The sequence below is a fragment of the Procambarus clarkii genome, chromosome 26 (assembly GCF_040958095.1).
Source record: "Procambarus clarkii isolate CNS0578487 chromosome 26, FALCON_Pclarkii_2.0, whole genome shotgun sequence".
Classification (NCBI taxonomy): domain Eukaryota; kingdom Metazoa; phylum Arthropoda; class Malacostraca; order Decapoda; family Cambaridae; genus Procambarus; species Procambarus clarkii.
The window spans coordinates 4,452,314-4,479,739 of NC_091175.1; the positions used below are offsets into that span (position 1 = coordinate 4,452,314).

Below are 27,426 nucleotides of genomic sequence, written 5' to 3' on the forward strand. Positions count from 1 at the left end.
TCATGAGGTTCCGGGTTCGATCCCCGGTGGAGGCGGAGACAAATGGGCAAAATGTTTCTTTCACCCTGATGTCCCCTGTTCACCTAGCAGTAAATAGGTACCTGGGAGTTAGACGGCTGCTTCCTGGGCGGTGTGTAACAAACAGGAGGCCTGGTCGAGGACCGGGCCGCGGAGACGCTAAGCCCCGAAATCATCTCAAGATAAGATAAGCTAGTTTACGAGTACACTAATATTGGAACCGAAATATTCTTTCCGACCATCACAAATATATGTGTTTAACCAGGGAGGCAAGCCGGGCATTGGAATCACTGCACCCTGAGAACGGCCTGCAGGATATCTATGGGGTCCACTACAGCCCATGCAATGGATATGGGAACCTCTTGCTCTCCAGGAGCCAGAGGTTCCTAGAGAATGAGAGGTTCCTGGAGAGCAAGAGGTCGCTGAAGAGTTAGAAGTCGCTGGAGAGGCAGAGGTCGCTGGAGAGGCAGAGGTCGCTGGAGAGGCAGAGGTCGCTGGAGAGGCAGAGGTCGCTGGAGAGACAGAGGTCGCTGGAGAGGCAAATCCATCATATAACATGATGGATTTGGGTAGCAAATTAAGTTACCGGGATCATGGCATATAACAATTCTGATCAATGATATTAATACCGAGAGGTATAGCTCACCTCTCGGGTGTGTACTGAGAGGTTAATTTCACTGTACATTATTTCAAACCCGAAGTATACTTGCTAGTTATTCAGTAAGGACTTGTGGTGGACCTAATAAAAGGTTGGTTGGCGTTAAACCCGACATCAAACCAAACAATGCTTATTTGTTATGGTCAGTTTTATTGTCTTACATACCATCTCAGTGGTCATCGCAGGACTCATGTTCACACCTACACGTGAAGAAATAATTCACAAACAAATAATATCCTTTTGTCTGGCGGGAATCACCCATCCAGCAAACTTAATCAGTTCTTTTTTAGGCACATACTTGTCACTGGCCACTTCAGCTTTTCCAGAAATATGAACTTGATTATCAGGAAATAGAACTTAAGAATGAGTGACATTTGTAAGAGTGAAGCAGGTATGCAGGATAGAATAGAACAACTAGTCAGCAGAGAAAGCAGGCAGAACCCTCTCCTGGATAATTGGATTTTTTTAGGAGTTACTGTCAAAGAGAGATGGCTTACTGACAGGCATTTTGAGTCCTATGGAAGCCAGATCTATGTTGCATGAACTGTCTGCCGGAAGATATTTGGAACCTGTTGATTGAGTGTGGGAACCGACCTGTGAGATTTATATTTATTTAATTTATATGAATTTATATTTACGTTAATTTATATACTTCGATAGCAATTTGTATAATGATAAGTGGACTGTGTTTCTGCAATAATCTCTTATCTCACAAATCGATCCGCTACACATTAGGGGGGTTTATATTTATATATATGCAGCCAATCAAACTACAGTAACTACATACATTGAAGAGGTTCCTTATCTTATAGTACAGCAGGTTAGTCCACCAGGTATAACTAGGGTGTAGACACCAAATTATCCTCTTTGAGGTAGCTTCCATATCACCCAGTAACTGGTGCACAAATCTTGCTTCCTCGTCTTGACCTGTCAAAAGTGCGCTAGCTGTGAAGCCAGAATCCTATATATGACAAGTATATCAGAGAAAACACTATACAGTACATGGAACATTGAAGACCTGGCTTAATTACCTTTAGTTTGAGGCTTCCACGTGATCTAACCGGGTCACCCTATATCCTGACATTAATGGCCATAAATGAATGATAAACGGGTTTCGGATAGACACTTAACTTGAATTTGTAGACAGCGTGTTGGAGATGGTACCTTTGGTTTCCATAACACTACGTCCAAGTAAATTTAACCGGAGCCGAATTTGCTCCCGTGTGAGCCTCTGGTCTCAATATACAATGGCTGTTTAACACTCCATACTATTGACGTTACTGGCCGACATTGTCCAGATATGATAGGAGCTAAATTTGCTCCACACGTCTCGGAGGTGACACAACAATGGCTCCCTCCTTCCTCCCTGACGCCTGGCCTACTTTGTCCAGATTTCAGAAAGTGATAGAAGGGTCACATTTACTCTACTTTAATATTGATAATTAAGTTAATTTATATAAGATGTTTTATGATGGTAAAGTCCAAAGACTAATGTATTTAAGAACAATTCCCAGCAGAATAGCTGGTGAATTATAATAGTATGTGGTGATGATATCCCGTTTTCTATAGACGGTAATTCCACTACAAGTTACGTTTTCTATGGGTAACTTGTTTATACAACACAGCTCTTATCTGTCTGTATGATATTATTATTAAATGGTGTCGGATTTTCCGACATTGAGAGTGCTGAGGGCGCAGAAATCTTGTATGTAAGTTCAATGAATGATTAGTTTATATTAGTCCTTTAATTAAATTGAATACGTGGTATTATGTGATTTTTGTGCGTTGTTATTATTAATATTATTATTATTATTACACAGAGAAAAATCACACTAATGTGATGTATCAATGAGAAAATTCGTTGGAGCTGTGAAGGGAATTCGAACCTATGCATTATGTATTCTCTAGACACACACCCCAAACAACTAGGCCACGACATGGTCAAAGGGATTGGAAAATGGAGTTCAGCTGAAACCAGGAGGATTCCCGAGGCTTCCACTGAAGCCGGACCAGGATTTTCACACAATCCTCCCATACACTCTGGCTCTGTCATCTAGGAATGTTCTACCGATGACGTTCCTCTTTCAATACACAGAGCGTCAGAGGTAGAACATTCCTAGATGACAGAGCCACAGTTCATGGGGAATTGTGTGAAAATTTTGGTCCGGCTTCAGTGGAAGCTTCAGGAAACCCTCGTGTGTTCAGCAGAACTTCAGGTTGTAATCCTTATCCATGTCATGGTCTAGTCGTCTAGAGCGTATGCGTGGGAACACCCACCACATAGATTCAAACTCCTCATCACGGCTACTACGGAATTTCTTAGTGATGCAGTCACGTTAATGTGATAACTCTCTGTGTATTATTATTATTATTGTGTTCATAGCCTCAGATATTTACGTTTGTAGTGTTATCTGTCTTAAAGGTGTTAATCTTGCCACAGAGAGCTATATCTGCAAGATAGCATGTTAAACACGAAAAGAACATTTTGGCGACCTCTTCGGTAATAAGATTGGTGTAATAGTCGAGCGACAGCAGTAACCGCTCTTCAAACGTCTGAAATGTTACCAGAAGTGGATTACCAACGAGCTCTGAGGCCGAGGACCTCAGCAGGGTGGTGATCTCCACGGGGCCGTCACCATATTTACCAGGCAAGAGGTGTTTGAGATTGCCCATATTACTGCACGTCATGTTGGTATTGATTAAGTTCTTGTATCCTAGGCTTGTCAGCAAGAAGTTAATAGGTTCAGTACCAGCCAGTGACCATCCAAGCGGAGCGTGTCGAATAGGTGCCTTACTAACCTCTAAACTGTGGTGGAGGTCGTCATGCATGCGCTTCGCAAACGCCCAAAAGCTCCTTTTGTTTTCTGCATCACTGCTATGAACGACGAATTCTTGCCTGCATACAGATGCGTGGCACCCGAGAGAGTCCTGGTAAACACTAGGGTAGTAGCGACGCATGTTTACAGCGTTATTCAATGCAACTTTTAGCATATATATGTGTTCTTTGGAATGTTCCTGAGCAGTGCGCAAAAGTGCTAAGTAAGCTGCTGCCATGATACACGAGTGAATGCTGACATTTGCTTCCTTGCAGTAATGTAAAAGCTGTTGTGTTGTCTCAACCGGGAAGTCTTCACGTACTACCTTTGTAAATGCTAATTTTGTCCTTGGTTGTGGAAGACTAATATTGTAGCATTTCCCACTGAAGATATTGGCTATTACTTTGAATGCTACAGGAAAGAACACCCCGAGACAGTATATCCAGTCTTTCATACTAACCAGCTCATCAGCGATGGCAGGTATGACAGGGCGTGTGGGCGTGTTGTGTTCCTGTCCAGTCATGACAGCGTTCAGCACCTCCAGCAAGTCACGGGAGATGGTCATGTTGGTGAACCCGTCTGTGATGACGTGATGGACGGTGATCACCAGGACGGCCTCATGGCGGTCAGGTGACGGCTGTGGCAGAGGGACCAGCCTGGCCCGCCACAATGGTCCCCGGGAATTGTTGTAAGGTGCTTGAATCTGCTGGTAGTATACCGCCATGGCGTCGCCCGTGTCGACGTCGAAGTCGATCACAAAGTCCTCCATTCGTCGCAGCCACGGCCGGAACCACCGCCAAGTAAGGCATAGCTGCAAAGTATGTATCTTCCTGCCAATAAATATAATTCTTAATAACATAAATGACATTTCAAATAACATCAAATAAATACATATTTGATTTTGCAGCCTTCTTAAATGTTATAAGAGGAAATTTAAATAGCAAAGCCATTTTCAAACACACGCACACACACACACACACACACACACTCTCCCCCCGCCTCTCTCTCTCTATCTTTGGGGTTCAACTTCTGAGCCTATTATGTGCGTCCGTGACCACTAACACCCAAGGAATGGGTATGGGATTCATAACAGATGAACACAATGCAAAATTACCAGTGTATATTCGGTGTATATTGCCGATGCTCACCTAGCGATGACTGAGAGCGAGAGTAAAACATGTTCAGGCGTGACGGGCTGAGACGAGGAGAGCCACAGCACCTGAGCTGTATTGCCAGTGCCAAGAAACGCCGCTACTGCTGTGAAGATCTCCAGGTTGCTGACTGGCCTCACCCACTCCCCCGGTCTGGCTTGCAACTTCCGGGGCTCATCCTGATGAAAATACAAAGATGAAGTGTCCTTGGTAACTTTAGATTTGTAGTGATCGCTATATATTTGTGAATTGCTGCTTTGTATTTGTGAGTTGTATATATATATATATATATATATATATATATATATATATATATATATATATATATATATATATATATATATATATATATATATTTATATATATATATATATATATATATATATATATATATATAGATAGATAGATAGATAGATAGATAGATAGATAGATAGATAGATAGATAGATAGATAGAAGTGACACAGAAGTGAAAGTGAAGAAGTAAAGGCTGAAGAGAAACAATCTTCCTTCACATGGTTTTATTCTCAACCAATAACAACAACCACAAAACAGTTATCAAGTACATGAATTACTATTTACAAGATCATAAACAAAAAAGAGCTCTCTCTCTCTCTCTCTCTCTCTCTCTCTCTCTCTCTCTCTCTCTATATATATATATATGTCGTACCTAGTAGCCAGAACTCACTTCTCAGCCTACTATTCAAGGCCCGATTTGCCTAATAAGCCAAGTTTTCCTGAATTAATATATTTACTATAATTTTTTTCTTATGAAATGATAAAGCAACCCTTTTCTCTATGTATGAGGTCAATTTTTTTTATTGGAGTTAAAATTAACGTTGATATATGACCGAACCTAACCAACCCTACCTAACCTAACCTAACCTATATTTATAGGTAAGGTTAGGTTAGGTAGCCAAAAAAAGCTAGGTTAGGTTAGGTTAGGTAGGTTAGGTAGACGAAAAAACATTAATTCATGAAAACTTGGCTTATTAGGCAAATCGGGCCTTGAATAGTAGGCTGAGAAGTGCGTTCTGGCTATTAGGTACGACATATATATATATATATATATATATATATATATATATATATATATATATATATATATATATATATATATGTCGTACCTAATAGCCAGAACTCACTTTTCAGCCTACTATTCAAGGCCCGATTTGCCTAATAAGCCAAGTTTTCCTGAATTAATATATTTACTATAATTTTTTTCTTATGAAATGATAAAGCAACCCTTTTCTCTTTGTATGAGGTCAATTTTTTTTTATTGGAGTTAAAATTAACGTAGATATATGACCGAACCTAACCAACCCTACCTAACCTAACCTAACCTATATTTATAGGTAAGGTTAGGTTAGGTAGCCAAAAAAAGCTAGGTTAGGTTAGGTTAGGTAGGTTAGGTAGACGAGAAAACATTAATTCATGAAAACTTGGCTTATTAGGCAAATCGGGCCTTAAATAGTAGGCTGAGAAGTGCGTTCTGGCTATTAGGTACGACATATATATATATATATATATATATATATATATATATATGTCGTACCTAATAGCCAGAACGCACTTCTCAGCCTACTATTTAAGGCCCGATTTGCCTAATAAGCCAAGTTTTCATGAATTAATGTTTTCTCGTCTACCTAACCTACCTAACCTAACCTAACCTAGCTTTTTTTGGCTACCTAACCTAACCTTACCTATAAATATAGGTTAGGTTAGGTTAGGTAGGGTTGGTTAGGTTCGGTCATATATCTACGTTAATTTTAACTCCAATAAAAAAAAATTGACCTCATACAAAGAGAAAAGGGTTGCTTTATCATTTCATAAGAAAAAAATTATAGTAAATATATTAATTCAGGAAAACTTGGCTTATTAGGCAAATCGGGCCTTGAATAGTAGGCTGAAAAGTGAGTTCTGGCTATTAGGTACGACATATATATATATATATATATATATATATATATATATATATATATATATATATATATATATATATATGTCGTACCTAGTAGCCAGAACTCACTTCTCAGCCTACTATGCAAGGCCCGATTTGCCTAATAAGCCAAGTTTTCATGAATTAATGTTTTTTCGTCTACCTAACCTACCTAACCTAACCTAACCTAGCTTTTTTTGGCTACCTAACCTAACCTTACCTATATATATAGGTTAGGTTAGGTTAGGTAGGGTTGGTTAGGTTCGGTCATATATCTACGTTAATTTTAACTCCAATAAAAAACAATTGACCTCATACATAATGAAATTGGTAAATTTATCATTTCATAAGAAAAAAATTAGAGAAAATATATTAATTCAGGAAAACTTGGCTTATTAGGCAAATCGGGCCTTGCATAGTAGGCCAAAAAGTACGTTCTGGCTACTAGGTACGACATATATATATATATATATATATATATATATATATATATATATATATATATATATATATATATATATATATATATATATATATATATATATATATATATATATATAATCAAGACTCCGTACCAAAATAGAAGCATCAAGAGGAAGTATAGGCCAATAGGCCCTTTGCAGTTACTGTCTGACATGACTGTCAGACCACGGAGGAAGAGTTGAAACAGGAATTTACATAAGTACTTTCGTATATTAATACATCTTCAGAAGGAATCAAGGATTCCTTCTTTATTTATTTAATAGTTTAATAATAAAATTATTCCTGCCATCAATTTCCATTAGTTACAAGTTATTTCGTAATAAATTTCGTAATAACTTACATGACGTGTCATTACAGCAATCTAGACGTAGCGCGCGATATTGCGACTGTTCACAACACAGTGATATCAGAGACTAATATTATTATGAGTAAAGCATCGTGTCTTAAAACGTCTCTTACCTACAGCTATTTCTTTCGAAAACCTTCCCAAAGTAGTTTACATATTAATATTTTGTTGATTATATAACATTAAACCAGTTACCATTTATACTTATTTTCTATTTAACAAAATATTTCAACACTTGTAAACCCCTGAGTTTCCAATAATACTTACTTGCAATTAAGAAACCATTGCACGTTAATTACTTGGTATGAATACCAACTACAATAGGTCAGAATTACCGAATGGCCAAATATTTGATGATTTAGATAGAACCTTCTAACTCCGGGAGAACTTCGGAAACTATGACTAAATGGTCATTGTAAGACTACATTAACAAAGATTAAAACAGGCCTGTAGGGGTGAGCAGGTGTGTGGGGGTGAGCAGGTAGTTCTGAGTTAATTGGTATGCTCAACCAGTCGCAACCGCGAGACTGCGCGTAGGTATGAATACCAATAATAGGCCAGAATTATAGGACGCCCAAATATTTGAAGCAAGCAAGTGCATGCATTAACTTACTGCATCAGCTGATGCCTTACGGAGTACGTTCAACCTGTGGGAGAATTTCCGAAACTATTGGAAGGAATAGTTAAGCTTAAAATAGGTGAAATGTGAGAGTGAGAAGGTAGTCCCGAGTTTATTAGTATGCTCAGCCCAGTCGCGCTGTAGCGAGACTGTGCCGAGGAATGCACTGTGATTTTCTTAGTTTACTAACATCTTTTATGATTTGTAATTTTCGTGTAAACTGGCCTTTTACCAAATAATTTGAACCCTTTTCCCACCTTTTTCCCAGTGCAAATATCATATAAAGGCTTGAGAAACAGAGCCAAGTTAAGTTTTGCCCCGAGGGGCGAGTTTATTGGGTAGCGCCACTCTACCTGTGAGTGGATACACCATCATAGCAACATTTACAACACTCCAATGTTGGTTCCAACACAGAGTGAAGGTGTGCGTATTAATGAACCAAGGCTCCCATTTGTGAGAGTTACCCATGGAGACCCAAGCCGCTGGGCTCATGTTACGGACCCGAGCCCAGCGTCCGAGCATGGAGCAGTGACGACAGCGCCATCTGTGGGTCAGCTCCCGAAACCCCCTCCAAATGGACGACGCCACCTAGTGAGGACGAGGTATACTGGCCACAAGGGCTAGTTTCCCGTCCTGATCAGCTCATAACACAACCGCTGCTGACCTCTGGTGAGGTGACGCTTGGACAGCAACGCCATCTATGGAGTGGATAGGTGGGCGTTTGTGTCTAAGCCTGTAAGTGAGGTGCCCCAGAGTGTAACCGGTACTGATGACGTGTCTGATTACAGAGTCGATCTGGGACTGCTGTAATGAACGTTGGATCAGTCTACCCAAGGCAGCCGTAGAACCTCCACGCATTTGCCGCTGAAACTGTGAGTCACCCCCCCCCCCCCCCGGATGAACACTGTTGTGTTAGCCTGCCTATGAGGTGGCAGATTCAGGGATTGTTGTACCTGGGGCTGACTAGTGGAGAAGACTAACCACTGGGGTGTTGTGGTGAGGAGAGTGACCTGTGAAGTCACACGAGGCTCCTGCCTATAGGGCTCGCAACCCTAGTATCGGTCGTGGAGTGGCCTAACCAGCGGAACTGATTGGAACCTGCCAGCTACAGGCTGGATTTGTGGTTGATGGCCTCCACGACGGTGCCCCCAGTGGAGCTGTGATTTGGCTGGCCTGTGGCCAGGGTAGACTCGATAGAATCGAAGGATTCATCGTGAGGCCACAAGAGGACCAAGGGCTAAGCATCGTTGAGCACCGTGGAACACTCCGCATCTTCAGAGGAAGACCATATTGTACATAATAGTGTTTATACCTCCCCGTGTGATAATTTATATATTATTTATGGTGACGGTGATAATTATACATTTAAGTTTTTGCCTTTGTCTCCCTTCCCCTTTAATTTACTTGCGTTACGGAACACACCCCTTGAAAGCCACTACTAACTTGGGGCCGGATACCAAAACTCTACTAACATCAGAGAAAGAACCCAGTTGCGACTCTAGAGGGCCGTAACAGCTCAGTAGCGGCTAGACAAGTCGCTCCAGTTCTTAGTAACGCATGAATGATAAGTACCTCATTGCAATAAATATAATTGAAATAATCATAGTTTAACGACAGAGTTAATATGAAGAGCTTTAATTATATAATGCAGGTAATTCGATGTTCATCTAAACATAATGTACGGTGAATTGAGAACATAAGAATCAAAGGAAACTACAGAAGGCCTATTGGACCATACGTGGCAGCTCAAATTGGTGTTCACCCAAACTCGTACATACTTACATACATACATACATACATTCATACATACATATATGTCTAACCTACGCTTGAAACAATCAATGGATCCCCCTCCCCCCCCGTCAGTTATGGTACCTGGTTATCTTGCGGATCTTCTTCCAGATCTGCGGCAGAGGAGTATCGGACGTAATGGTGGAAACATAAGATTTCCAACTCTCACGTTTAGCTGTACAGATGGTCCTATGGGCCACCGCACTTGCCTTTTGAAACAAAAAAGAATCAGCCGTCTGCCGGCGGCGGTGTTTCTTCCAGGCTGCACGCTTACAGCGGACAGCCCGAGCACAGTCCGTATTCCACCAGGGAATGCACTTCCGTGTGCCCCGGGAGGAAGAGCGAGGAATAGAGTGGAGGGCAGCGTTGAAGACAGTGTCATAAAAAAGGTAGGCGCGAGGAAGAGGCAGAGAGGAGAGTTCAGAGAGAGTAGCACGGAGGGTAAATAGGCTCCAGTCAGCCTTGGCAAACTACCACCTAGGGAAGGAGAGGGGAGGGGGAAAGAGAAAAAGGAAACGAGGATAGGGAAATGATCACTGTTATGGAGGTCAAGAACCTGCCACGTGAAATTTAAGTAAAGTGACGACGAGCAGAGAGAAAGATCAATACAGAAAAAGGTGCGAGTTTGAGAGTCCACATGAGTGGGCTCGCCAGAATTCAGAAGAGATAGAGAAGAAGCGAGGACGAACGGTTCGAGAAGACGGCCTCGGGTGTTTGTCAGAACATCACCCCAGAGGGAATGTCGACAGTTGAAATCACCCAAAAGGAGCACCGGCTCTGGCAAGGAGTCCAGGAGGTGCTTAAGATCAGGAAGGGAAAGCGGGACATTTGAGGGGAGATAAATGGAAGAGACTATACCATTTACCCACAAAAACACGGGCAGCAGAACAATGGACAAGTTACAGAAGAAGTAGGGGGACGAAGGGAATATCAGATCGAATTAAGAGAGCAGTAAAGTTACAGGCCCCAGCAAGAGCTGGGGGGGGGAGAAAGAAAGGAATAACCACGAAAGTGACCAGGACGAGCACCAAGCATTGGTTCCTGGAGACAAACACAAAGTGGTGAAAACTGTGTAATTAGAAGTTGGAGTTCATGGAAGTTGGCATAAAATCCACGAATATTCCACTGAAGAATAGACATTACCAAAGAGAAAGGACAGTAACAGAGAACAAGAAAGAAATAAAGGTTTAGAAGAACACAGTTTATTAAAGAATCTCAGGATCAGGAGCAGGGTCGGAAAAATCAGGGTTAGGGGGCATGGGTAAACTTAGTGAGGATAAAGGGAAGGGAGCAAGAGGACAGACCAGAGGCGGACTGACGGGGTCCGGAGGAGGAGACAACTGAGAGGGGCAGGCAAGGACAGCTGGAGGAGGGGGGGGGGGCCAGAAGTCAGGGAGTGCACCTCAGCAAGGGCAGCAACCAAGAGGGAATCGGGGGCGAAAGAAGCCTCAATATCTGGGACAGGGAGTTCGACCACTGAAATGGGAGGGGTTGTAGTGACAGAGTGCGGGAGGGGGTGAGGAAGAAAGCGAAACCTTACCCGCTGGAGAGGAAGAAGGAGAGGAGCCAGGCTTACGTTTCTGACTTGAAGAGACAGGCGTTCCAGTAACAACGTACCGGGCGACAAACTCAATGGTCTCAGCAGGAGAAGAGGAACGGAAGCAAACACGAAAATTGCTGGGAGGATGATGGATATCAGCCTAGACAGACATGTGGCGTGGAGGGTCAAGAGACTGGGGGGAGGGTCGGGAAGAAAGAGTGGGGGGAGATTCGGAAGAAGACAAAGATATGGTGGACTGGGTAGAAAGGGGGAAAACCCCAGATGGAGAACCGGGAGGGAGACTATCCGGGACAGGAGGCAAAAGAATAGGGGAGGAGGGGTTGGGTGTGGATGGGTTTAAGGCCTGGAAACGGTTGAGAGACTGAGGAAGACGGGAAGGGCGAGGAGAGGTAGAACGCAACATGCGAGCGTAGGAGACGCCTGCAAAAGGGGCGAGACGACGAACTTGGCGTCTCGCTTCAAGAAAAGACAGACAATCACGGTGCTTCAAGTTGAGGATGGCTTCCTCGAGTTTGTAGTGCATACACGAACATGAGAAGGTAGGGTGGGCTTCACCGCAATTGAGGCAGCTAGCCTGGGGTGAAGTGCACTCGGACATAGAATGACTATCGTCCCCACACAAGGGGCACAGATACACAGTATTGGTGCATTTGAGGACACCGTGCCCGAACTTCCAACACTTATTGCAAAGTCTAGGAGAGGGAATGTACTCCTGAACGGAGCATCTGGCACCAGCAAGAATAATAGAGGGTGGAAGGGCCCGACTATCAAAGGTGATTTTTACAACTCGAAGGGGCTGTCGGCGACGACCACGAGGGGGTCGAGTAAACGTGTCGACCTAGAGGACAGAATGGCCTTGGGCTTCGAGGATATGTTTAATATCCTCATGGCAATCTTTGAGGTCCCAAACACCCTGCAACATGGTGTGGGAGGAGAACAGTGCCAACACTGGCATTTAACAGAGGGTTTTTGGAGACCCGAACAGGGGTCTCTCCAATGCAGGACAAAGCGGCTAAGCGAGTAGCTGCATCCTGAGAAGGAGCAGCAATGTCACATGTACCGAGACGGGTGGGGTTGAAGGTAACAGAGGCATCTACGGAATCAACAAGATACCTATGGAGGGAGAAATCGTCAGGAGGCATAGAATCAAGAGGGAAATCAAAGTATTTGGCCCATGAAGTGGGACTAAAGAAGGCTGGATACACATCAGTACGGGAAGGAATCGAGCGAGTGCAGCTGTGGCGTGGACGGCGTCGAGAACCTCCAGGGAGACAGAGACAGGGGGGGGTGGGGGGGTGGGGGTTTAAAAGGTGCAGTAGTCACGAGAGACTGAGCTGTGCCAGGGGACGAGGTGGTCACCACTGGGAGCTTGTGGCTCGACCCAACCACAGAGGGGGGGGGGGGAAGCCGAGGGGAGTAGTCAGGAGGGTCAAAGGAGGAGCAAGGTCGGGGCCCAACGCAGCGGGGGCTACAGAGCCCGGTCTTCCAATACAGTCAGACTCGGGGGGGGGGGGGTACAAGAGAGGGTACAAGAGGAACATTCATATAGACATGCATACGAAAAGAAACACTTTCATTCACGAATGTGCCCCCACACCCACCATGGAACCACAATTAGAGGCAGGACACCGAACAAGAAGCTATCGCCGATCACGTCTGGCTCCCTAGGGTGCGTTGTGAGTACACACCCTACAAACGCCACCTTAAGAACCGACAGTCCGTTGAGATCGGGTTCAGTGACGAAAGGGGGATTGACAAAAGGTTCCCCTCGCTCAAGACGTTAGGTACTACAGTTCTACGGGTGCAAGAGTATGCCTCCTGAAACACCCGGGCGTCAAAACAAAAGACCAAAAGAATGATCAAGGCAGGCACAAGGTCAGCCGGAAATGACAACGAGAAAGGAGAAGAGGGGGGAGGGGGAGAAAAACTAAACAAAAGGAAAAGGCATCCAGCAAAATTTGTGAGGACAGCAGCAGAAGCACAAGGCTACAAAAGGACAGGGGACCGCCCCAAGGAGCATCACACTCCGATAGCCGCCCACCAAGCCCCCTCATGGCAGTAACGAGCTGGACAGGGAAAGGGAAGGGTTACAAAATAGGATGATATTATTTTAATTATTTATTACTGTTAACTAAGTTTTAAGGTTGCAGTTTCATAATTTTTGTACGGATCCAAAGTGAGCGACATTAATAACATTGTGTGTTAGGCAAGAGAAGAACTTATTTGCGACCTCTTCCGTAACATTATTGGTGTAATAGTCAAGCGACATTAATAACCTTCCCTCAAAGGTCTGGAAGACTATCAAGAAAGGGCTTCCTACAAGCTCAGAGGCTGTGGACCGAAGCAGGCTGGTGATCTCCACGGGTCCGTCCCCATATTTACCTGGCAAGATATTCTTCAGATTGCCCATGTTAGTGCACGTCATGTTGGTGTTAATTAGGTTCTTGTATCCCAGACGAGTCAACAAGTAATTAACGGGCTCAAAAGCAGACAGTAGCCATCCAAGTCGAGAGATTGTAAGAGGTGCCTTGCCAACAACTAGACTCTGATGAAGCCCATCATGCATACGCTTAGCTAGTGCCCAAAAGCTGCTCTTGCTTTCTGAATCAATACTTCGGACGACGAATTCTTGCTTGCACATGGATGCATGGCACCCCAGACTCTCCTGGTAAACACTAGGGTAATAGCGTCGCACATTAACAGCGTTATCATAAGTGATTGTTAGTGCATCTAACTTTTCTTTGGTATGATCCTGAGCAGTGCGTAGAAAGGCCACATAAGCTGCTGCCATAATGCACGAGTGAATGCTGACTTTTGCTTCCTTGCAATGATTTAACAGCTGTTGTGTTGTCTCGACCGAGAAGTCTTCACGTACTACCTTTGTAAGTGCCAATTTTGTCCTTGGTTGGGGAAGACTAATATTGTAGCATTTTCCACTGAAGATATTGGCTATTACTTTTAATGCTACAGGAAAGCACACCCTGAGACAGTATATCCAGTCTTTCATGCTTCCCAGCTCACCAGCAATATCAGGTATGATAGGACGTGTGGGCGTGTTGTGTTCCTGTCCAGTCATGACAGCGTTCAACACCTCCAGCAAGTCACGGGAGATGATCATATTAGTCAATCCGTCTATGATGACGTGGTGGAGGGTGATCACCAGGACGGCCTCATGGCGGTCAGGTGATGGCTGTGGCAGAGGGACCAGCCTAGCCCGCCACAATGGTCCAAGGGAATTGTTGTAAGGTGCTTGAATCTGCTGGTAGTATACCGTCATGGCGTCGCCCGTGTCAACATCGAAATCAATCGCAAAGTCTTTCATTCGTCGTAGCCACGGCCGGAACCACCGCCAAACAAGGGAGAGCTGCAGAACATGAATTTTCCTGCAAGCAGAGACAACTGTAATGTATAAATCACAAAACAGTACCATCCTTAAACTAAGAAAGTAATGCATTCATAAAACTTTAAAAATGTAGACTTTAAGGTGTTTGAACTATAATTAAAATACAACTGTACTGATTAACAATAAGAGATTAACAGTTTTAATAAAGCTAATAATAATGCACAGTTTCAGGAATACCTTAACTAATTAAAACCCACCTGACATTAATCTTGGTACTTTTTGCGGTAGTACTCTAGCACGTTAATTATTGTAAATGTAAAAAATAACTATAAAGTATTCCTAGAAAGATGTATTACTAAGGAACTTCAATTTTATATTCTTATGCGTTAATTATAATGCAATAGTAAATTTATGGTATTAATAAACTGATTTAGTAGGAATACAAAATTTAAATGTTGTTACTTTGTGTAGCAGAAAGAAGCTTCCAAGATGTAATTACTAAAAATAGCACCCAACAGATTATGTAGGACCATCAGTGTCACTGGATATTCAAAAGGTGCTAATAAGTTCGGACAATAAGAAGCAGGGTAGCGTTCCATTAAGTGCCTTTGATTTAACCATGTGTGACCAATATTAACCTAGCCAAAGCCATTTTCTATCATCTATTATAGTGATACAAGGCAGGTTAAGGGGATACGTTGCCCTTAATAGTACACAATTTGTTACCTGTAACGCCAAACCAATGAACCTGCAAACAGTCACTGATTGAGGGATGAATGACTGGGTAAAAATCTGAAGAAGGAATACCTTTTTGGGAAACAAATTCAGATGGTCTAATTAGCAGCAGCTTCTGCACATGCACTTAACGCAATACCAAGACTGAAAACCCAACAAAACTCTGCTACCTTAAACCTGTGGAGGTGAGAAACTGTGATTGTTGGATTTCGATCACCTCAGGATGCATAGCGTTAAACGACTCAGTCACAAAGGCACCGAGATTCAACCACAATGACAAAGGAATTTGATGTTGGAAAAGCAGTTGACGAGCATACCAAAGTGTATAAAGTTCTGACATGAAGATCCTAGTCTCCGGGGAAAGACATCACATTGGTTTAATAAAAAAACAAAAAAGACTAAAAAGCAGCCAACACCGTCGGCAGACTTGTACCCATTTGTGAATAATTCAATACAGTAAGTGCGAAGAAAGGGTTCACAAAGGGGTTTTCTTAACAGGAGGGGTACAAGTCTTCATGTGGATCAAAACCTTTCAACGGTTTGCAAGTGGTACTCTCCATGGGGGACAAGTTAGGAACGGCACAAGAGGGAGAGATTGTAAACGCGAACAGAGATGGAATCGTGCAACCGAGATATCCTTATAGAAAAAAGGTGGTGAAAGTGAATAGCAGCCCCACCTGAGAGGTAACGGCCAAAGCATTGCATAAGCAAGAATGAGGAGGTTACAGAGACCACACAAGGTAGCAAAATCAATAACTATCACGACGATCCTGCAGAGACAGAATGCCAGTTTCATCATATAAGCTAAGACTAAGATAAGGTCCTTGGAGAAATCAACTCCGAGGTTAGAGACATGGGACGACCAAGACGTTAGTGTTCCAAGAACCATATTAGACCATACATTAGAACCACTACATGGAGCATACGTTCAAAAAACTTGCAGAGGCAACTCGTCAGGACAATGGGCGAAAATCATTAGGGTACGCCCCTCAAGTACCAGGTTTCCAAACAGGAAGAACCGCCAGCCAGTCTACAAGGACTGATGTCTCCCAAATATGTTAGATATTTAGCAAATACGGAAAAGTGTACTGAAGGAGATCATGAAGAATCTATGAATGCCATCTGAGCTCGCCATCAGAGTGGTGACTGAGGATTTGAGAGAACACATTGTTATACGAGAACAGAAGAGTGAAAATACAATGGACGAGATTTAATACGGCGCTTACAAATAAAAAAAAAACTGGAAGTTGAGCTCCAGACTTAACAGCGGAAAAGTATGAACCCAGTTCATTTGCGACCAACATAGGATTCACCATGACAGAACCAGAGATGAAGTACAGGCGACAATCTGTACAAATTTACTTTTAATAAAATGGATTTCTTTTCCAGACCTGAGGGAGAGGGGTATCAACCATAATTTGAGAAAAGATTTCCAACTCTCGTGTTAAACTGCATGAATGGTCCTAGGGGCCACCGCACTCGCCTTTCGAAAAAATAAAAGAAGCGGATGTCTGTGTCTGACTGGCCACTCCCTTAGTGTGTACAGCTTGAGCAGCAGTCTGAATTCCATTAGAGGACACGCTTCCATATAGAATGGGAAATATAGCGTTGAACAATGGAAAGCAACATTAATGTGGTGTCATGAAAAAAGGAGGGGGGGGGGGGGGGCTCAGGTGAGAGGTATATCAGATAGGATGGAAGGAGTAGTGCAGAGGGTTAATAGACTCCAGGCCAACTTACCCTCCCCACTGAGGGAATGAGCAGAGTAGAAAGAAAAGGTTTTAAGAATGGGGAAATAGTAACCATTAAGGTCATCTATAACCTTCCACGTCACGTCTATAGAAATGGAAGTGCAGAGAAAAAAGGAAAAGATACAGGAAAAGGAGCAAATGTGCAAGTCAACATTAAATGACTTGCTGAAATTCAGGAGTCATTGGTGAATTCGAGGTTCAAATAGGTTGCCTCCGGTCATCACCCCAGAGGGAGGGCATGCCAATTGCAAAAATCCTTGAAAATAGTACAGGCTCTGTAACGAGTCCAAATGATGTTCAAGATCAAGAAGAGAGGAATATTTGGGAGGAGATAAATGGAAGATAGTAAATCATTTAATTAAAGATATGGGTGGCAGATGAATGAGCATTTGACTGAAAAAGCAAACTGGCAAAGGGAACATCATTCTGGATCAAGGGTAGTAATGTTAGGGGTCCCAGCAAAAGCTGGTGGGGAGGAAAGTAAGTAATAACCACTGGAGTAACCAGGGTTAACACCACGTATCTGTTCCTTGAGACACTCACAAAGATAAATTTGCAAGATCAAAAGTGGGAACTAGTGAAAAACGATATATAAACCATGTATATTTCATTTAAGAACAGACACGTCAGCGCAAAAAAAAAAAAAAAAAAAAAAAAAAAAAAAAAAAAAAAAAAAAAAAAAAAAAAAAAAAAAAAAAAAAAAAAAAAAAAAAAAAAAAACGGGCAAAGGTCTTAAGAGACTAGGGAGGATCAGCAAAATCATGGGGGAGGGGACATAGGAAGTCCAACAGTGTCGAGACTGAGATAGGGAGGAGCATTGGCAAACAATATGGTTCAGTAAGGGAGGAGGCACTGGGGAGGTGCGGTCGAAGGATTAAGATTGAATAATGAGAAAAACAGCAGTGTGCACTGCATCAAGGACAGCACCAGAAATAGAAGCTGTGGTTAAGGAAACTTCCATAGCGAAGCCAGCCGGGTTCACTATTGAGAAAGGAGATGGGGAAAGGACCGATGCATTTTACTCATTGGAGATGGAGAGGAACCAAGTTTACGTTTCTGATTTTCACACAGGCATACCAGTGGCAATGAAGTGTGCGACAGCCTCCAGTCTTTGGCAGAGAGAATGAGTGTGGACAACACAAAGATGGCTCGAAGAAGGATGGATATCTGCCTAGACTGATATTTGGGGAGGACCAAAAGACAGAAGATCTGAAAAGAAAGATGGGGTCAAAAGGTAAAGGTGGGCACAGTGGTAAGAAAAGCAGAGGGAGGGGGCAGAAAACCCAGCAGGCAGGAAACAGTTGTGGAGCTCAGTAATGGAAGAAGGGTGGGGGAAGAGAAGTGAAATGCCATGCATGACCATAAGTCATGTCAGAGAAAGAATTATGACGTAATTAAGATATTCGAGGCCAGGTGCGTTGCCTCTGGGAGAAGATAGACGACTGAAATGTTTTAAGTTTACGATGGTGTGCTGAAATTTATAGTTCATGTATGAGTGGGAAAAGGTAGAGTGGGTCTCATTGCAATTAATGCAGCAAGCTTGAGGATAAGAGAAATCTGTCAGATTGAACAGGGTCACCACATAAGGATCAAAGGGACATTTTGTTCTTGCACTTCGAAAAATCCATGTCTAAATTTCAAACACCTATTGCAGAGGAATAATTCCTGAATGTCGTATTGGGTACCACCAAGAATTATGGAAGGGTCCTGAAAGTGATGTTTACGACGTCGACGACTGCAAGGAAGACGAGTGAATGTAACAATTTCGGGGAGAGAATAATCTTCTGCCTCGAGAATATATTTACTATCCTCATGGCAGTCTGAGGTCCCTATCTCCAACATAGCGTAGGAGAATGCATATGCCAGTGCTGGCATTTAACTGGGCATTCTTGTAGACCCTAACCAGGGTCACACCAATGAAAGGAATTAGCTACGTGAGCAGCTGCTTCCTGAGGCGCCGCAAATACACGTGTGCTAGGCCAAGTGGGGTAAATGCAACAAGTATATACAGAGTCCACTAGATACTTATGGATGTGTAAATCAGGGTATGCATGTTCCTCATGACTAAGATCAAAATACTTTGGCCACGTAGTAGGGCCAAACAAATCCTGGAATGTAGCAGTGGTTGAAGAAATCATCCGAGTTCAAGCGAGATGATGGGGGCCGTGATCCCCAATTAAGGAGGAGGGTAAAATGTGCAGTTGTCACAACGGGAGATGTCACCATTCCAAGTGACGAGGTAGTCACCGCCAGGGCTGGGCCTCTGCCCTGCCTAAGAAGTGCAAGGGAAGCAGAGGGTCAGTTGGTCGGAGTCAAAGCCTGGTCTGGCAGCCTATCCTCCAAACAAAGACCCAAAAGCGATTCTGTGCACCTGCCAATCCCCTGTTTATGAATGAAACGGTTTACACACGAGTCAACTGATTTTGTTCGAACACTTCCGAAACTAGTGGTTCACCGACGAATTTTGTTCGAACCACAACACTGTAAATGCTTCACCCATGTACTACAAATAATGTGTGCCGATGCTCACCTAGCGATGACTGAGAGCGAGAGTAGAACATGTTCAGTTGTGATTGGCTGAGACGAGGAGAGCCACAGCACCTGAGCTGTATTGCCAGTGCCAAGAAATGCCGCTACTGCTGTGAAGATCTCCAGGTTGCTGACTGGCCTCACCCACTCCCCCGGTCTGGCAGTTATCGTCCTGATCTTGGCCTCGTCTGGCTCACACTGCTGATGACCTCTGGCAGCTTGGTAGAAGGTCCGGACATTGTATGCAACCACCTGGAACGTTCCAAGATAATGAGTAGTCGGTAAGGAAGAATAAAAAGCAAATACATAATTTCAATCTTTTTGAATAATCTATGTAAATTAAAATGGAAATGTTCATTTGTACAAAATCGCTAATCTCCGAAAGTTCTTCACCGATTGCTTTGAAATTTTCACACAACGTTCCATTCGCATAGAATTCGAGCGGGTTTTATATACATACTATATCGATATCAAGTATCTGACGGGGGGGGGGGGGGGGGGGGGGGAAACATGCTTTTTTTGGAAAAACTTGTTTTTCATGTGTTTTTCATGTGAGGTTAATCTTCGAACCCTCTTTACAGATTGCTTTGAAATTTTGACAACAAATAGGCGAGTGTTTTTATATACCTACTATATACATGCCTCACCTGTGAAAGGAAAAAAAGATTTAAAAAAAAAAAACAGTGCCATCTGTAGGACGTAGGAGCAACACGCTTTCATGTCTAAAAGTTCTTCACCGATTGCTTTGAAATTTTGACAACGTTCCATTCAAATACGTGCGTGTTTTTATATAAAACTATTTAGATGCCACACCTGTGACAGGTAAAAACTTTTTTTTTTAAACAGCGCCATCTGTTGCACGTAAGACCAACACAAGCAATACAAAATATGTTACGATTCCCTTTCAATGTTTCCGATTGCATTGATAAATTTAATTTTCATCGATTTAAATTTTTTTTCATTTTGATTTATTTTTTTTGTGTGACATTGCATTGGAATTGAGCTGTGTTTACCATACCGTTCATTTTGTGGGTGTAGTTTATTTGTTTCTTTTTTCATTGTTTTTTATTTCTTTTTGTAACTTCTTTTTCAGGGCAATTGGTGGTGAAATTGAGCTGTGACGATTGATCTGCATTTGATTTGAAATAGTATTTGTTTGTTTTGTTTTGAAAACATGAGAATGGACAACACGTTTATTTCACAGCTGCAAATGTGCAACAAACGGGTATGAATCCACCGGCTACAACCTTAACTGCTCTCTTCACGTTATGTCAAAATGACGCGTTTGCGAAAACACTGCAGTATTCGGATGCGCCTATGTATTACACATGGAATGCCAGTAGAAAATCATTTGAACAACGCAAATGAGGAGAGTCGACGGACAACCTGGCATATTCAAACGAACTACGATAGGCAGACTGTACTCCGTGCATCCCTATCAGGATGAATGCTTCTTACTTCGCATACTGTTGGTAAATGTGCCCGGTCCAACGTCTTTCCAGCCATTGAGATTTGTCAACGGCGTAATACATGCCACTTTCCGTAGTGCATGCCAAGCTCTGAATTTATTGGAGAACGACCGACACTGGAATGTATGCATTAATGACGCGTGCAACACGTCACATCCAAATCAAATTCGTGCATTGTTTACATTCATATTGACCACCACTCTCCATCTCCAACAGAGTTATGGGTAAAATATAAATCGCACATGGCTGTAGATATCCGTCGAATACGCAAGGAAAATTCAAATATGAACATGGATTTATGATAATGATTGAAGATTTGTGCTTAGAAATCGCGAACAAAGTTCCCAATCAATTAGAAATGCCATCACCGAATCGATCTTCTGCTGCTTCGTTCGATGTAGAATTGCGTCGTGAACAATGTTACAACACGGGTGATCTGTTGTATGTTTAATCAATTATTCCTGGGCTAACGCTTGAGCAAAAAGGCTTTTATAATCAAATAATTCAAACTGTCAATAACGGGCTTAGAAATCGTCTTAGATGCGCCAGGAGGAACTGGTAAAACCTTCCTAATTAGATTGATTCTGGCAGCATTTCGATCCCAAAATGGCATAACCTTAGCTCTTGCATCGTCCGGAATTGCTACGACACTTATCAGATGGAAGATCTACTTCGGCTTTATAATCACCATTGAACATGCAGTTCATTGAAACTCCCACGTGCAACATTTCCAAAGCGTCCGGCATGGGAAAAGTATTGCAGAAATGCAAACTTATTGTTTGGGATGAATGCACAATGCCCCACAAAAAATTGCTAGAGGCTCTAGATCGATCATTGCAAGATTTGCGTGGAAACATCAGACCATTTGGGAACGCATTAATATTGCTTGCAGGAGATTTCAGGCAAACATTACCTGTAATTCCTCGATCGTCACCAGCGGACGATATAAATGTTTGCCTGAAATACACAAGAGCTATACCGGGGGGGGGGGGGAAGAATCGCTAATTCTGAAATCTAAACTTACGAGACAAAAAATGTTGCCCGCCAGATAGAGGAGCACAGTGCTCCAGTCCGGGAAGGCGTCAGGAAGGTAGAGAGGAGCAGCTTGAGGCAGGTCGGAGGGCTCCTCACCCTGTGTTGTTGGACTCAACGATGCTTCATCCGGCCCACTCGACTCCATCGCTACAAATAAAGGTCACTTTAGAGAATTGTGCACGAAATGTTAAACACTTAAATCTCCCCTAGTTTGTTTACTAGTAACAAGGCATAAATTATGGCATGTGGAGAGATGGAAATAGGAACACAGATGTCACTACACACGGTAGACAAGCACCATGACTAACTCCAGCCACTACAACTGGTGGTACCTATAGCATCTATGGATGTAACGTGCAAAATACGACTGTCGTGCCCAATACATCAACGTATTGTACTACGGGTATACCCAAGTATATATACAGAATGTAACCAGTTGGACTGGGCCGAGCAGAAGTATACTTACTCTACAGCTAAGTCTTACCAATGGTTTATGGCGGCCACCTCCCTGGCTGTGACATTCCTCAAGCTACCTATTAGGTCAGTTTAATGAACGGAAATGATCATGATACGAGTTTTTATATTCGCATTTAAAACTTTCAGGGCATTATGTCTAACAGTCAACACACACACGTTCAAGTTAAAGTACGTTTATTGAGACAATAAAATACATCTCAAAGGGATAGAATAGCTTAGGCTATTTCTACCCTCCTATACATGTCCCATATCAGCCCTCCAATTATTATCACACCACCACCATAGTTCCGAATGTATACACGTCTACAGTTCTTACTGTAGATGGGTTTAATCATGCATGTTTACTGATATTAATATACACAAAAAAAGTAATAAATAGGACGCACTATTCATACACTTATGTTAACTTCCGTAATAACAAAGACGTTCGTTCTCCACTCTCAAAGAGGATCCCAAGTTCGAATCCCGCGCTGGACAGAAATTGTTGGGCAAGTTTCCTATCACCTAATGGCTCTGTTTATCTAGCCGTAAATTGATACATGAGAATTTAGTCAGCTGTTGTGGGGTTGCATCCTGGGAAAGGTCAGTAGTTCGACCTTGGGGAAACCTCGATATAAGCCTGACGTACATATATATACGCAGCCTACCTGTCTTTGACAAAACTAATTAGAAAGGCGCCCAGTGCTCAGTAAATAAACGTCCTCACCTCTCACAGGCGACGATCGCACTGACGCCCCATCTGCTCCCAGGACCACTAGCCAGGTCTCTGCGCATGTTTGTCACGCATGTAATTATTGTATTATTATATGCGTTATAACCATTATTTTATGGTTAAATATCGCCATAATTACTCTGTAATTGGTTTATTACTCACAGTCCCATTTAGCAAGCCACGATAACTGAAATGCTAAGCGAATTAGTGGCTTTGCAAGAACACCATTGCTATATACTCTCACACGCCTAATGTATGTACCTTCTTGTAAATAATAAATAAATGTGTTTCTATTGATTTATTCAGTTTGGCAATACACGGTTGTATTAATTATTCTAACATCTTTGATATTTATCTTACTTATGAGTCCAAACTGACCGTGTATATGGCAAGGGGTGTATAGTAATGTTCACCACAACAACATAACCTGGTGTATGACATGTGGTGTATAGTATGTTCACCACAACAACAACAACATAACCTGGTGTATGACATGTGGTGTATAGTATGTTCACCACAACAACATAACCTAACCTGTGAAGGCTACGACTAGATACGGGATCAGACGCCCCCGAGGGAGGGGGGGGGGAACAGGAAGTGGAACATAAGTAGAAGGGGGGGAGGGAGGGGGAGTTAGTGCTAGGAGAAAAAGTTCCAGGGCTAAACCCAGTTGCATATCGTTAGGTTGCGGAATTCGAGGCAAGTACTCAGTCCAGTGTCCCAATGACAACATCAGATACATCATCAAACCCACGCATCATCCAGCTCGTCCTCCAAACAAAGACCCAAAAGTGATTCTATGCACCCGCCAAACCCCGCCTGTTAATGAATGAAAAACGGTTTACACACGACTCATAACTGATGACTTCTGAAAACTTCCGGAACAAGTGTTTCGCTGACGACTTTTGTTCAAACCACAATGCGGATAGTATGCGCTGGGTGTTGAGAGCTAGAACTTGTGGTGTTGTTGGGTGTTGAGAGCTAGAACTTGTGGTGGTGTAGGGTGTTGAGAGCTAGAACTTGTGGTGGTGCAGGGTGTTGAGAGCTAGAACTTGTGGTGGTGCAGGGTGTTGAGAGCTAGAACTTGTGGTGGTGCAGGGTGTTGAGAGCTAGAACTTGTGGTGGTGCAGGGTGTTGAGAGCTAGAACTTGTGGTGGTGCAGGGTGTTGAGAGCTAGAACTTGTGGTGGTGTAGGGTGTTGAGAGCTAGAACTTGTGGTGGTGCAGGGTGTTGAGAGCTAGAACTTGTGGTGGTGCAGGGTGTTGAGAGCTAGAACTTGTGGTGGTGCAGGGTGTTGAGAGCTAGAACTTGTGGTGGTGCAGGGTGTTGAGAGCTAGAACTTGTGGTGGTGCAGGGTGTTGAGAGCTAGAACTTGTGGTGGTGCAGGGTGTTGAGAGCTAGAACTTGTGGTGGTGCAGGGTGTTGAGAGCTATAAATTAACGAACTATAGAGTTAGGAGAAGGATGATGGAGAGAGAAGAAATCATGTGTGTTGCGTGCTTGTCTAGGAGTGTGTAAGAGAAAGTCATTGTGTTGTTAGTGACAGGAGAGGAGTCTCTCAAGCTGTTTGTCTAGTAAAGTTTTCCAGTAGACATTGAGGACAGGAATGTTAGTACTATCATGAAGGCTTTCACAGGTATTGAAGTCGTTCCATCCAGTGTTAAGTATCCATCAAAGTGCTCCATTCTGAAATCTCTGGAGTTTTAGTTTATTAGTGGGTGGGGCTAAGGAAAGAGCAAGTGGAGCATATGTTAGAAGAGGTCTGACAAGTGCTTTATAGAGGTGCAGTTTTGTATCAGGTTTGGCAAATCTAAGTCTGTATAGTTTTCCTATGGCCTGGAGAGCTACTGCATGTTTCAGTGCAATGTGTGAGAAAATGTAATTTTTGGATAGACAGGATGAGCAACCCAGCGGGTTTTCTTCATTTTGGGGAGTGTTGTACAGGCTGCTATGGTGGAATGTCCACTCACAAGATGAGTGGCGCTGCCCAATATACTCGCCCCTCGGGGCAAAAATTTAACAATTTAAATTTAGTACATACCCCATCTAACCTCACCTATGTAATGCAATAACCTACACTACGTGATATTTAAACTCCTGGTGACAGTGGCAGCTCACCAACGTAAAACAGTATTGCATTTCAACCTGAAATAGCTATTTTTCGTCTCGGTGATTCATACACGTTAGGCGATAAAAGTTTATTAATACATTTGAGATATATACAAGAGTTGTTACATTCTTGTACAGCCACTAGTACGCGTAGCGTTTCGGGCAAGTCCTTAATCCTATGGTCCCTGGAATACGATCCCCTGCCGCGAAGAATCGTTTTTTCATCCAAGTACACATTTTACTGTTGCGTTAAACAGAGGCTACAGTTAAGGAATTGCGCCCAGTAAATCCTCCCCGGCCAGGATACGAACCCATGACATAGCGCTCGCGGAACGCCAGGCGAGTGTCTTACCACTACACCATGGAGACTGCAAAAATTATACATTATATACAATTTTTATGAAATAATAAAATAAGGTGCATTTTAATATTGGATAAATTAACCTTGTGCATTAACTTTGGTAAGAATAATAAGGGTAATTAACATTGGTGAAGTTTTACTCTGGGTAAAATAACTTGCGACAACATTAACGTTGGAAGTTAACAATGTATTGTAACTTCTTGAATTCAAGTTATTTAAGTTTAACATCGTGAGATTAACCTTGTATACTAAACTGGTAAGTGTAACAAGGGTAAATTGAATAATGTGTAACGTCTAGAGAGTAAGTCTAACAATGGGGATTACATTGGTGAAAGTGCTACCATGGGTAAATTAACAATGTAATACAGTAACATTGTATTGCCGGAGGGGGGGGGGGGTCAGACTTTGCTCCCTCTCCCCCCACCCGAGAGGGTACAGGAACAGAGCACCTGTGTGTAGGAGCCGAAGGCCTGGGAAAAGGGGGCTGGCTGTTGTTGTTGTGTTAGATTCAGCTACTGAGAACAAGAAGTTCCGAGCAGCACGGGCTACGGCGAGCCCGTAGTGGACTTACCTGCCAGAGGAGCGGGGCTGCTGACGTGGCTGGGAGCACACACTTGTAATGAAGCTGAGGCAGGTGAGGTACATGTATCCACCTGCACACCTGCCATTGTCCTCAGGAAGGAGGGGGGGGGGGAGGCGGAGGCTTTTCAGCGCCAGCAATGAAGAGAGCGCGAGGCGCCGTCTGGTGGGGCCAGGCTGAAGGCCCACAGATCACCCCCTTTGGTACCCTGGTACTTTGGTCTGTCTTCAGGTCAAGTACACCCACATCTTTGCAACCCAAACGTAGGAGGATAAAGAGGGCCAAAGTTCCTCTCGCACGGACTATGTTGTAAGGTTGGGACCCCTACAAGCAGTTCTTGTCATTAATTGACACTTCGCACCCCTACGTGTCAGTTAGAGATATGGTACTTACACAGGTAGGGAGTTAACATTCTTTTCCAGAGCACAAAGATTGTTAATTCTGTAGCAGATTGCAGCAGATTGATTAAGAAAAGGACCTTGGAGCCGAATTCCACCACTGACTGAAAGTTGCGTAACTGGTACGATCAGCAGTAAAAAAAAGGTAACCAGACCCTAGAATAATAAATCGTACCTTTGCCTTTAAGGAAGAGAAAGTAGTGATTCAACTGTATAAATTTTAAGGTCCTCCGGTACCCCGGTAGTACAGTCGGGTTCGTTCTCGACTCCCAATCGAGGATTCCGGGCTCGATCCCGGGCGGCACATAAATTGTTGAGCAATAAACAGGTACCCAGGAGATAGTTGTGGGGTTGCAACCTGAGGTCAGTAATTCAACCCTGGGTAGGACCACAATATAAGCCTAACATATACTGTATGTATAAACTGGCTGCCTGTCCCCCAACGCACTGAATTAATAAATAAATCCCTGGTGCGTCTCCACTTGGAACATTGTATCCAAGCATGGAGACCTCATCTACAGAAAAACATAGCTGCTCTGGAGAAAGTG

At 43.1% G+C, this 27,426-nt stretch overlaps 2 protein-coding genes across 2 annotated transcripts; both read right to left on the reverse strand.

Annotated features, from left to right (window-relative positions):
• Positions 1-812: 812 nt before the first annotated feature.
• LOC123756668 (uncharacterized) lies at positions 813-4,798 on the reverse strand. The gene is made up of 2 exons (XM_045739897.2): positions 4,641-4,798; positions 813-4,303 (listed from the first exon to the last, which is right to left on the reverse strand). Exon 2 carries the CDS (start codon positions 4,259-4,261, stop codon positions 3,062-3,064), a length of 1,200 nt encoding a protein of 399 aa, XP_045595853.1. The 5' UTR covers positions 4,262-4,303; positions 4,641-4,798; the 3' UTR covers positions 813-3,061.
• Positions 4,799-13,485: 8,687 nt separating this feature from the next.
• Positions 13,486-26,585, reverse strand: LOC123756667 (uncharacterized). The gene is made up of 4 exons (XM_069331722.1): positions 26,472-26,585; positions 22,232-22,389; positions 19,740-19,990; positions 13,486-14,763 (listed from the first exon to the last, which is right to left on the reverse strand). The coding sequence occupies exons 1-4, from the start codon at positions 26,566-26,568 to the stop codon at positions 13,533-13,535; spliced, it is 1,737 nt and encodes a 578-aa protein (XP_069187823.1). The 5' UTR covers positions 26,569-26,585; the 3' UTR covers positions 13,486-13,532.
• Positions 26,586-27,426: the final 841 nt, after the last annotated feature.